The sequence below is a fragment of the Cuculus canorus genome, chromosome 19 (assembly GCF_017976375.1).
Source record: "Cuculus canorus isolate bCucCan1 chromosome 19, bCucCan1.pri, whole genome shotgun sequence".
Classification (NCBI taxonomy): domain Eukaryota; kingdom Metazoa; phylum Chordata; class Aves; order Cuculiformes; family Cuculidae; genus Cuculus; species Cuculus canorus.
This window is the reverse complement of record NC_071419.1, coordinates 4,647,948-4,659,979: the sequence shown is the minus strand read 5'-3', so window position 1 is coordinate 4,659,979 and position 12,032 is coordinate 4,647,948. Positions and strand designations below refer to the sequence as shown.

At 45.3% G+C, this 12,032-nt stretch overlaps 2 protein-coding genes across 10 annotated transcripts in view; both read right to left on the bottom strand.

The window, feature by feature from the left end:
• The window catches only part of AK8 (adenylate kinase 8), a 78,691-nt gene extending 73,300 nt beyond the window's left edge, over nt 1-5,391 (bottom strand). Inside the window, exons 1-2 of one of the 3 annotated variants that reach the window (XM_054084533.1) lie at nt 5,263-5,391; nt 1,144-1,236 (exon numbers count right to left, since the gene is read on the bottom strand). The gene's annotated coding sequence lies outside the window, so the exon portion shown is untranslated. Of the gene's footprint in view, nt 1-835; nt 1,064-1,143; nt 1,237-5,262 lie in introns of those variants that run through there. The other 2 variants (XM_009569610.2, XM_054084535.1) reach the window with 2 other exon arrangements.
• Nucleotides 5,392-6,307: 916 nt separating this feature from the next.
• The window catches only part of TSC1 (TSC complex subunit 1), a 28,892-nt gene continuing 23,167 nt past the window's right edge, over nt 6,308-12,032 (bottom strand). For 6 of the 7 annotated variants that reach the window (XM_054084526.1, XM_054084525.1, XM_054084527.1 and 3 more), the window contains 3 exons: nt 11,149-11,336; nt 10,395-10,556; nt 6,308-9,397 (listed from right to left, as the gene is read on the bottom strand). In XM_054084526.1, the coding sequence (XP_053940501.1) occupies nt 8,911-9,397; nt 10,395-10,556; nt 11,149-11,336 (837 nt within the window). In that variant the 3' untranslated portion in view covers nt 6,308-8,910. The remainder of the gene's footprint in view (nt 9,398-10,394; nt 10,557-11,148; nt 11,337-12,032) is intronic. The other variant, XM_054084528.1, reaches the window with a different exon arrangement.

Here is a 12,032-nt window from a genome sequence, read left to right as displayed (position 1 = left end):
CCAGTGTCGGACCCTGGACCCCCATCCCTGACCCCACACCAGACTCTGGACCCCCATCCCTGACCCCAGCACCAAACACTGGACCTCCATCCCTGACCCCAGTGTTGGACTCTGGACCCCCATCTCTGACCCCTGCGCTGGACCCTGCACCCCCATCCCTGACCCCCACACCGGACTCTGCACCCCCATCCCTGACCCCAGCGCTGGGCCCTGCACCCCCATCCCTGACCTTGAACCCTGGCAGCAGACCCTGGACCCCCCTCCCTGACCTCTGCTCTCCCTGGACCTCCATCCATCACCTCAGACCCCAGCAGCAGATCCTGGACCCCCCTCCCTGACCCCAGAGTTCCACCCCAAATCCCAGACTCCAGCACAGAGTCCCCACTGCCCCCACCTGGACCGCTGTCCCGGACCCCTGCCAGTAGGGAGCTGGGGGGGGATGAGACCCCCTCGCTGCCCCCAAACAGCAGGAATGGGGCTTGTGGAGGCTGAAGGAGCAGGGGATGCAGGCGAGGTTTCTTGGAGAGCACAGGGGCAATGCTGGGAGAGGTCACCCCCCTCCTCAGCTGGGGGTTAAGCAGGGCCCCAGCTCCTCTCCCCTCCCTGCTCAGAGCTGGCTTCATTTAATGTTGGAGCTTTCAGCCGCTTGGGCAATAGTTTTATGGTGGGTAAGAGCAGGCGGCTGTCCCTCCGGCCCCTTCCCGGCGCGGGGTTTGATGCATTGCCACATTATGTTTACAATAGACCCACTAGGGTTTATGGCATCTGATTGTCAGTGCTCCCCGCTGGGTTCTCTGCCTCTTTTTGCAGCATCATTACTACCTCATTGACTTACTGTTTGGGGCTCTGGGACTGCAGAGCTTTGGCACAATGCATCTTCTTTTTTTCCTCCTTTTTTCTTTTAAAGTTTTCCACTCGCCCACACAACTCCAACTCAGGTAGAAGACAGTTACATATGTAGAATTGCATCATTCCTAAAAGGTAGCTTCCTTTCTCTCCCAAAATCCAGGAGAGGGCAAACGCGAATGAGGCAAAGGAGGCTCTGAGAAACATGGAGCAGAAGTACAAACTCTGCGCAGCACCAGTTTACATTTATCAGAGCGCTGGAGCACACCCGAGAGAACGCACACGACATGATCAGACCTGTGGTGAGCATCAGCCAGGTACGGAGCACTCGGCACAAAGTTCTCTGCCGCTGGGAACAGGGACCAACGCAGTCCTGTCACACACTCAGGTCTAAGTTCAGAGATGAATAAATGTTTTTAGTAAGGGAAGATGCCCAAAAACCCTCCAGCAATATTTGCGTACAGCTCTGCAAACCGGTGGCATAGGATTAAGTAGGAGAGAGGAAAACCTCTGTTAGCGCTTCCTGTTTACAGAGGGATTTTATTGCTGAGCATCACTTTATGGTTTAGTTTAACACCGTCATTTTGCTGCTGAAGAATAGCCTGAAATACAAGAAAACAATCAAATCAACTCTCCCTCGCCAGCCACACATGGAATCTGTAATCCTTAACTTGTAGTAACCAGCATGCTCGCCTCCTCCCCCTGGTATTGGTGCTGCCGTATCTTTCTATAGTACTTATTAAAAATAATGGCTATGTTACAGAGGTAGGATGATGGATTGAGGGCTGAATGCCCCAAGTGAGCCCAGGGTTTTCTGGACTGGTAAGTGAATTGTCTTGGAATTTTTATAACACGGGATATTTTAAGTAGTACGAAGAACTTAGACAACCTGCAGGCAGAGGGGGAAGAAAAATCTAAGTAAAATTCGAATTGTGCATTTGAGGCAGCAGAGTCCAGGCACAAAACCCAGGTGGATGCCAAAGCCAGAGTGACGGCTAAGCTTATGTTGGGATGAGGACACAGAAGTGAGCTGTTTGGCTTCTACAGGCTGACTCTGATATAAGGGCTTTGCTTGTAGCATCGAAGAGGATCACAACAGGCATCACACTAAACCATTTTTTTCTAAAGATTAGCATTGAGATTTTGTATAACATTACACCTTTTTAAAAAGTGCTGATATTTCAGTGGTACCGAGCAAGGTTTGGGCTCTGCTTCTTGGCAGAGGTGGGGCTGCAGCCTCATAGGTAACAACTTCAGCAATTCATCCATGGCATTGTTTGTGATACAGTAACATGAACTCAGTGGTGTCAAACTGTAGTGCAGTGACAGCCCTGAGGGTACAAACACCTTACCCAGGAGGGGAGGATGGGAAAGGGGAATCGAAGATCTACCAGAGAAACTTCCCTGGGGACAAATCCAGACATCCATTCTACTTCACTGCTGTTCTCCTGTATCAGCATGGGAGGGTACAAGAATAAAAGCACAAACACAGAAGTTGTGTGTGTTCTCAGCCCACAGCTGACTTGACTGCCAGCTTTCCTGGGATGTAAACATAGACACTACAGAACAAAATGATATTGTACTTGAACACAGCCACATTTTTAACCTCTAAAAACTGTATGTAAAAAAAATGCATGACACTTTTCAGAGAAAAGAGGAGAGCACAGTAAGGTGGAAAGGTCAAAGAGCATACCACGGTCAGTCACTGGCAACAGCTCCTTGAAGACTTCTACATGGAGTCGGGTATGAAGTCAAATCCCAGGTGGTTTGGGGAGACAAGCTCCTCCATCCTTGCTTCAGCCAGAGACTCAAATCACCCAGTGAGCCCCTGCACTGCAGAGCTTGGCTGTGGTCACGGCCTGGCCCAGCGTAGGGGCTCTTCATGACCTTCCCTGGCTGCAGCCCCCCTGCCCAGCAGCAGCAGAGCTCAGCATCAGCTAAGGCGGAGCTGGGCACCCCTCACCAAGCCCCTCTTCCCGTACTCCTGCTCCCCAGTCTGGTTATGCAGGAGCATTAACTCTCTGCTGTTGATGTAGACAAATAGACAACTTGTTATCCTATCCAGACTAAAATGCTGCTCTCTTTAGCACTATTTCTGCTCACAGCAGCCATATAAAATCCTGCCACTCACCAGGACACAGCGCTCAACAGACAGTGGGGAAGGAGGAATTTGTAGTAGAAATGGGCCTTTTGGGGCCATTTGTTATTTTTCTTACAAACCTGCTGAGAATTTTCCCAAGCACATAGCACAGCTTTTCCGTATGCAGGAACTGTTCCGATGTTGGAATGGCTATTTCATTCATGTCTTGAAATCTTACAGAAAGCACTGAAGATGTTGGAGTTCAGCTCTGGCTGCCAACCAGGTGCTCAGTGTTTCATATTGTGACCACTCATGTCTGAAGTGTCCGTAATTTCTCTGGAGAAGGTAACTTAATCTCTTGGCACAACATTTCAGCACGCAATGTCATTTGCTCAAAGCAAATAGGGAATATCAGCACTAGAACAGGTCAGTAAGGACAATTTTGGTTAAATGCGTTTAGTTTGCAGTCACATCCAGTGATGCCAAATGAAGAACCACGAAGAATGGAAGACGCAAATACATTGCTCCAAACCCATCCCAGTTTGGTCGCTGCCCTCACCTCCCGCCCTGCTCAGAGCAGGCAGAAAGCTCCCCTTGTGCCCAGCCTGGATCTGCTGTGCTCAGAGCAGAGCTGTGGTTTTGGCCATGGTGCTCCTACTCTTCTTCAAAGTGGGAGGAGGGCGCGCTGGTGTGCTGCCAAGCAGATCAGATAATTTCTTTCCAAAGTGCAAGTTAAAACGTCCTTGCTTTCCCTTTTTTGAGATGAGAATCTGGCTTGCCTAGCTCTCAAGGATGTAATATGTCTTAGTTCATTAAAGCTGCAAGGTATTTGAAATAGTCTCATGGTGCTTTTATACCACCACTTTGCAATTCCAGCACAGTGACTTTATACCAGTGCTGAAAAGAGCTTTCTGTCCAGCCTTCGGGAAGGCTAGCGCAGTCCCAGGCTCTCCCCAATACACATTTTTGGTGGTGCTTTTATTCAAGCACTGTTAATTACAAACTTAAGATCTCAATAACAAGGTGTCTTCCCTGTATCTGGCTGCTCTTTTCACCTTCCACAGGCAAATTAGCTCCTGTTCACCGTTTCCTGCTGGAAGACGTTCCTGAATAAACAATTTCCCCTTGCATACCTGGCTCAGTTTGCTAAAATTTTGAGAAAGCTTTTGCCTTAAGATGACTAGATTTTGGCAACAAGCACCCAAAAAGGAAGAGAATTAATAGAGAGGAGATGAAATAGGAAGTATTTTCAGGAGGACATGTATTCCACCTTCTTTTGTGCTTTTCCCCCTTCCCCTATCCATCTATATAGCAATGTGATACATCTGTCCACACTGGAGAAGAAGCCTATTTTTAGGAGACATCATGATCCAACTGAATTGAACCTCGATGAACTCAAAATGGTAACGAAGCTTTGCCAGGGTCACCCAGAGGCTCTCAGGCTCTACTGGGGCCACAGCCAGCAGAATGTGACTGTTACCCTCTCGGGCTTTATTGGAGAGCACTGTTGCAGAGGCAGCTTCAGGCAGAAAAATCAAAGTAGCTCACAGCTGCCCTATTGTGTTTCACGTTGCAAAGACGAGTGTCCGATGACAGTTGCTGTCTTGGAAAGTTTCTCAGTCCACATGCTACGTGGACTAAAAGATGACAAGTGCTGCGGACACAAGATATGTTATTCCCAGATCTCATTTCCAACGTTCCTCACCCTGTCGTACAGTTTAAATTTGAACATGCAGGCCCTGATGAGACCAAAATTATCCTCTGGTTTGTAGTTCCCTTTCGGCTTCCACAGCACAAATTGCTTGTCAGAACAGTCCTATCAAACCCTGCCTACCACCTCCTAACCCTGCTGTTCTGCACGCTGATGCACTTGTCCATTCCTACTTGACCAAGGTTGTGATACACACAAGAAATGGTTCCCAAAACTTAATAATCATTTCTAGCCTAGCTCTATCCTTTCAATCAGTCTTACACTGCCAAAATTTTATGACACAAGCAAAAAAAATGAGTGCAGAAAACTTGTAGTCTGAGGTTTGGTAATGACATGACCAGAATCCGTTGAAAGACTGCAAAGTAAAGTCTCACAAAAACATCTAGACAAATTACTTAATTTCCATACAAGTTCTCCTCTTCCAGAGTGGATGGACACTTCAAAAGACAAAAAGATACAGCAAGAATTGTTTTTCTCTACTACAAATCAAGCTGTTTGAAGAACTTACATAAACAGGATGTAAATGCCAAGCACAGAAGTACAGTAAAGTTTTACTTTAGCCTCTGTGAGCATAAAATTGCAAGCTACGCACTGAGAAACCAGGCAGGGCACCAAGCTGACTCACCGAGAGATCTGTCAGGTAGTCCAGGAAATAAATGCTGATTTTTCGTTCAAAGACTGAAAGAGAAATATGGGCTGGGATGATCTCAACAGAATCCTGGCATCTGTAGGCCGTAAATTACCTCTGTGCTCCCCTTCATTCAGCTGAGGGTCAGACTAGGCTTCTCTCAACCTGTAACCAGACCAAGATATCCTGGATGTTAAACATCTAGTTCCACCATCTCAGTTGCCAAGAGGATAAAGTGTAGCCCAGACACCAAGAAGTTAAGATGAAATGTCAGGGACGGTGGTGGGCTCTTAAAAGAACGAGAGGAGGGGATTCTGCCCGCTCCAGCTATGGGGTAAGCTCCTGTGAGGGTGCCTTCGCAGCGCAGGGTGGGGAGCCTGGACCTGGTGAGAGTCCAGAGCTCCCCACTCTGCCCTGGAAAGTCACCATTACATTAGCATCCAGAGGGCAAACACTTCTGCTGTCCCTCCCCAATCCAGTAAAAGTGCCAGTCTGAAGAAACCAAAAATTGAAACAAGAAAACAGCTTTGACCTGCCATGTTCCCCAAAGTTCCCCTTGGCCAGAGGAACTCTCCTCCTGCAAGCGCAGTGACTCGAGTCAGGTACAGAAGCAACCAGCGTGTGGGCAGGGCAGAGCCAGCCAGCTTCTGAAAGCATCCCCAGCTTTGCAAACAACAGTCTGTGAAATTTTCAGCTATTAATCTGTCTAATCACTCTCTAATGTAGTCTCCAGACTACATGAACAATGCCATACAGAAAGCTAATATGCAGATTTGCAGCGTGGAAACTTTTGCAGTTAATTTACAGATAACACTGGCATGTTGTCGCCGAGTTTGTTTTTCACAGAAGAAAAAAAGATTTTGGCTCCATACAGCAAAATGAGTTTCTAACTATGAAATCCATGCGAAACGGGGCAGAAGCACTTACTTGCTCTGAACTGTGCTGATCTCGGAAGACATTTCGATACCGAACTCACTTCTGCACGTTGTCTCAGCACAGCTTGGTCCCAAAGAGGTGGGCTCGCAGGGAATTTAACACAGAGTAGTGCAAAACAATACATTTTATTTGTTCACAGTTAAACACAAGCAACTGCCTTGACATTTTAGAACATTCTAATAAGGACAGCAAAACCTCCTTTTGGTTTAAGTTCTCTTTAGCTTACGATTGTACCATTTCCTCGTATTTCATATTTATGGCATTTAATGTGGATTGTTTAACATGCTTACAAAGAGCGAGGCAGGGAACAGATTAACTTGACAAAGACAGCAATTTTAGATTTAACTAAAAGCAGTCAGTTAAAAAAAATCTGTTTCCACTTCACTGATGGGACCCCTTCAAACAACTGCAAGTTAACTACATACAGCAGATCCATGATTTTTAGACTTTTTTACAAAAAAAAATTGCAAAATTTGTTCCTCTGTAATCTTTGTGGTCCATAAACAAACCTAAAGTGGTTTCCACTACTATCCCAGTGCTAAAATCCTTTTTAAAAGAAGAAAAAAAGCCACCTTATCAATGAGCTTTTGCATTACCGCCAGGGCATTTATGTAACTGACAACAAAAACCGCCTCTCCTTAGAACAAGTGAGGTCACTGTACAAACCAGATGCCTTCTCGGGCTGGGCAAAGCAGAAGGATAGGTGAATGAACTCCTCCAGCACAATGGCATCCAACGGCTGAGCCGGCCCTTCAAGGGCCATGTGCAAACCGTTCACTCCTGGGGTTAGAACCTGGTGGGGCAAGGGGCAAGAAACCTCCAAATCTGACCAAAACATACGCTACCACGTTTGCTACCACTAGAGCCTAAGACATGTCGACAAAACCAGTCTGTCACTTACAACCAACTCTCTATTTTCTATTCCATGCAGATTCAAGCTTTGACAAAACCACTGAAGTTCACCTTTACTTTCAGAGTTAGGACCAACCAACCGAAAGGACACTGAGAATCATTTCGACAGGCAGAAATGTATTTCGACCCTAGGTGTGATGGAGGAAGCAGAAATGGGAGGAAAAGCACTGTCAGGTGCAAGTCAGCATACTGCCAGTCGCTTTGACAGAGCCCTATTCCCATTCAGGTTAAGAAGGGATTTGAACTACAAGTAGAAGTGTACTTGGACTTGATTTACGTGCGAGATGATTCTTAACCAGCAGCTGTCACCCACAGAATGTTTAAGAACAGAGGCCATATGTGATGCAGGGTAACTGTGAAGCCCGATATGTCTAAGCATGCCTGGACCCAGACATACCTAACATTTAAAAGAAGCACACTGCCTTCGTAACAGCAGGCTCTGTTCTGCCATGAAGGAGATTGAGTCTGACCACTGACAAGCCCTGATCCCACAATCCTCCTTCACAGAAGGCTCATCATTGACTTAAAACATGATTAACGCAGAAAGGCTTCAAGACAGAGTTCTGATTCTCAGTTTGAACAGGCTTCCTCTCAAGCCTCATCTTCTAAAGAAACAGGATGAGGGTGAAGGGGAGATACCTAGAGCCAAACTGACATTGCTGAGCTGAAAAACGTGCAGCAGTCTGAGCATAACAGCACTGAAAGGAAACCATAATCTGTAAGTCAAGCCTGAAAACATATTCCCAGGAAGACTGAAGCCAATTTACAGGACTCCAACCAGTGGCCTTGCTCAGACTGCAAAGACCAGCACTATGAAGCAGAGTCAGGCAGCACAAGTGTTTCCCTGATTAAGAGAAACAAGTGCTCTTCCATCAATCTTCATAAGCTTGCAATTCTACGTACATATTCTGCATGCTCTCCCTACTTGAGTAAAGCTACCTTTTCCCTCTTCTCCCACCCAAACTGCCTTCCCATACGAACCAGTCTTAGGTCAGTACCAGTCTGTCAGGCAAACACTTAAAATACCAAGAAGATCAGAAGCTAGTGTTTTAACGAGTCTTCAGCATACACGGTCTCTTCTGCGTTACAAGCTCCAGTTCCTTATTAAGTGTCTGTTTGAACATAACTTTCCAGGAAATGTTAAGGACAATATAAAACAACGATCATGAATTAGGGTGAATGAATAGTTTTGCAGAGGTACACTGTTCTTTAAACATTTCGGTATTCAGTCAGAGTCCAGCTTAATGAAGACTGGGCTCTGAGGGAGATGGGACGGTGGATAGGCAAAATAGAGACCTTTAGATGAATGCACTAGTAATTCTAGTGCTGCTCCTTTCCAGGATGAAAGCAACCGAAGTCACTCAGACAGGCAGCACAAGTAACTGCTCTAAACTGGAAGCTTGCAAGGAAATACAAAGTATTCATAGTAGACTCACAAATGTTAATTTGGCCTCATATTGCACTCAAGTTCATAAACGCAGCCACTCACTAGGGACCGGGAGAAAGGAAAAAAATACTTGCAAATGCTAACAGTTGTCCCTTCAAATTAGTACACGCTGCTAAGGACTGAATTTGAGAAAGAAGCGAAAGTTAGGTTGGGCGTATCAATTCCAGACCCCCAAATCCACTTTGCATTCGTTCAGCAGCCTTCTTCCATTTCTGGACATCAATCCTATTCCGCTGCATGAGCTAGCTGCTCAGACCAAAGAAACATAAAAGCTTTTAGTTAAACTTGCATTCACGCCTCCTGTTCTATGCCAAGAATATGAAAATAACACTGATTGACTATCTTCCCTTTTAACTGTGGTCATGATGAGTTTCATTGTAGTCCATGATATGAAGCTGTCCAACACTGCTTTCCTGGAACTTAGGTGAGAGGCTAAGGTTATCAGGGCTCGGAGGGGCCTTCATCTCCATGCCTGGATCTTTACATAGTTCATTCTTTAGAGCATCTGAAAGCCTGTTGATGGTTACACCCTCCTCATCACACTGGCTCTCGCTCTTGTTGCGAAATAATTCTCGTGCCTTCATTCCAAGGAAGCTCTTGGAGCTGGGGAGTGAACCTACAGTCAGTGGGACAGCAGTCGAGGGCTCCAGCAACAGGGATGTCTCCCAGCGACTGCTGAATCTCTGGTTCTGGTTTTTTTCTGGGGTGGAGAGCTCACTGCTGCTGCCACCTTTACTGCTACTATTAACTCGAGTGCTGGGAGGTTTGGTCTCTCCATTTCTACCAATTGTTTCTTCACTGTATCCGGCCACAGTATCTTCATTGCCACAATCCAGCCTGTTTTGGAAAGAGAGAAGACACAGTGTCAAGGAAACTGCAGCAACTGTTTACAATAGAAAGGGAAATGCTGGGGAAGGCAGGCTGTTTGATTACTTCCCATTTCTCTGCTACTGCATGTGCACTTTAATGGTTTTCCTTTCACAGTTTGTAGCAAAGCACAATCATAGAAAGGTTTGGGCTGGAAAAGACCTTAAAGATCATCCAGTCCCAATCCCCTTGCCATAGGCAGGGACGCTTCCCACTGGATCAGGCTGCCCAAGGCCCCATCCAACCTGATCTCAAACACTTCCAAGGAGGGGGCATTCATAACTTCCCTCGGCAATCTTTGCCAGCACCTCACCACCCTCATTGTGGTGTCACATCATCGAGAAGTGACAGAGGGTAACCAGAAAGTTAAGCATCACACACTCAAACTTTGCAACATCCGCTATTTTAAGTCCCAAACTGCCAATAATCCCAAAGCAGAATGAAACTGGATGCTAATCAGTTACAGTAAAGGAAAAGAGCTGCACATCTTCCTTGGATTGTAGACCTCTTTTGACTTAACCCAAGCATCAGTGACTGCCACCAATCTGCTGGCAGTGCAAGAAGTTCTCCTGATGCCATAACATACGCTTGGTATGATAACCAAGCGTATAATCTACGGGGAACTACAGCACTGCCATAGCTGTTTTAGGGAGACAGATGTAGAACAACTACTGGACAACACTGTAACCATTTGTAGATTACAGAGCCTGGTCAATGAGACAAACTGGAAGTTTCTTTCAAACTCTGAGTCACAGTTCATCTATCTGAAAAGCACTGTATGAGCGTGTTCAGTTTTGACAGTGACTCTCAGCAACCTGAACAGTCCTGAAATAGACTCAGTCTGTAAAAAAGGCAGTAACAGAAATTTTGAGATAATGCATCTAAGTGCTAGGAATTCCAAAAAAAAAAAAATCAACTTCCAAGGAGCTGGTCACGAGTCCAGCATATTTTATGTCATCACCCTTACCTTTCTTCTGCGGCTTCAGCTGCTTCTGTTTTTTCATCTTCAAGTTTTTTCAGTAGGCTGCTCTTCTCTAGTCGGCCAAACAGATCCAAGATCTCCAGCTCAAATGCCTGTGTGATTCTTTTCTGGGCCTTGTACCTACTTTCTACTGCTTGCAGCTGACCTCTGAACAGAAAAAGAAACCCAAAATCATTAGGAACAGCGTGTCTAGATTCTGCCTCAACTATGGCAGTGCATCTGTCATAGAATCACAGAATTGTTTAGGTTGGAAAAGACTTTCAGGATCATCAAGTCCAACTATAAATCTAACACTGTCAGGCCACTACTGAAGTATGTCCCTAAGCACCATGTCTACACATCTTTTAAACATCTCCAGGGATGGTGACTCCACCACTTCCCTGGGCAGCCAGTTCCAATGCCTGACAATCCTTTTGGGGAAGTAATATTTCCTAATATCCAAACTAAATCTCCTCTGGTGCAACTTGAGGCTATTTCCTCTCATCCTATCCCTTGTTACTTGGGAGAAGAGACCGACACTCACCTCTCTACAACGTTCTTTCAGATAGTTGTGAGACCAATGAGGTCTCCTCAGCCTCCTTTTCTCCAGACTAAACAGCCCCAGTTCCCTCAGCCACTCCTCACAGGAGGTGTGGCTCCAGATCCTTCTCCAGCTTCATTACCCTTCTTTGCACATGCTTCAGCCCCTGAATGCCTTTCCTGTAGAGAGCAGCTACAATTTTACAGAGGAAATTCCCACCTTGCTTGGATTTTGACATCTTCCAAGTATTTCTTTTGCTCCAGGAAGAGATGGTCCTTTTTAGCAAGCTGCGATTCCAGTTCAGCTATCCGTTTCTGGGAAGCATCAAGGCTTTGGCTTTGCTGTTGAACACACAATTTTGCCTTCTCCAGTTCTTTCCGAAAAGCAGCATGCAACATTTCAACCTCCTCGAAGGAAAGACCACAATGTTAAAGTATAACTTGATAGTGTGCTATTTTTGTTAATATTTAGACATATTTCTGATGCTATAAATAGGCACACTTTTAAGCAAGATGGAATAAAAGAAGCATTTCTAAAAACAGATTTAGAAAACTGGATACTCTGAGAATATACACTATTAAATTGCTGTGAAAATAACTATACATCACTGGAATTTATTAGCACGATAATGTTCCTTATGGAAAGCTCTTTTTCAGCAAAGCAAACTTGCCAGTTCTACACTGGATAAGAAAAGACAAACCTATTTTAAAGCCATTTTTGCAACGTGACCTTCATTAAATACCAGTAAGAGACTTCTTTTTTTTCCTTTTGGCTTATTATTCACCTTCTTTAATTACTTGCTCTCACGCAGAAACAGTTATATTGTTGTGTAATTTACTTGCTTCTAATTAAAAAAGGGTTGCTTTGAAGTCAGGAAGTAAAACCATATGAACCACAGAAGTTTCAGTAAAGTTAATACCAACTCTTAATAGGAAAATAACTGACTGAGAAGCGTAAGACTCCTTGTTTAAAAACAGCACCTCACAAAAACCTGTAAAATCCTCATTAAGATCCTTCTACAGTTTCTGGCAATATTACTCTACGTTACACACTTGAATACACTTAAGACCCCAATGTTACCTTACCAGCAATAGTCTGCTGCC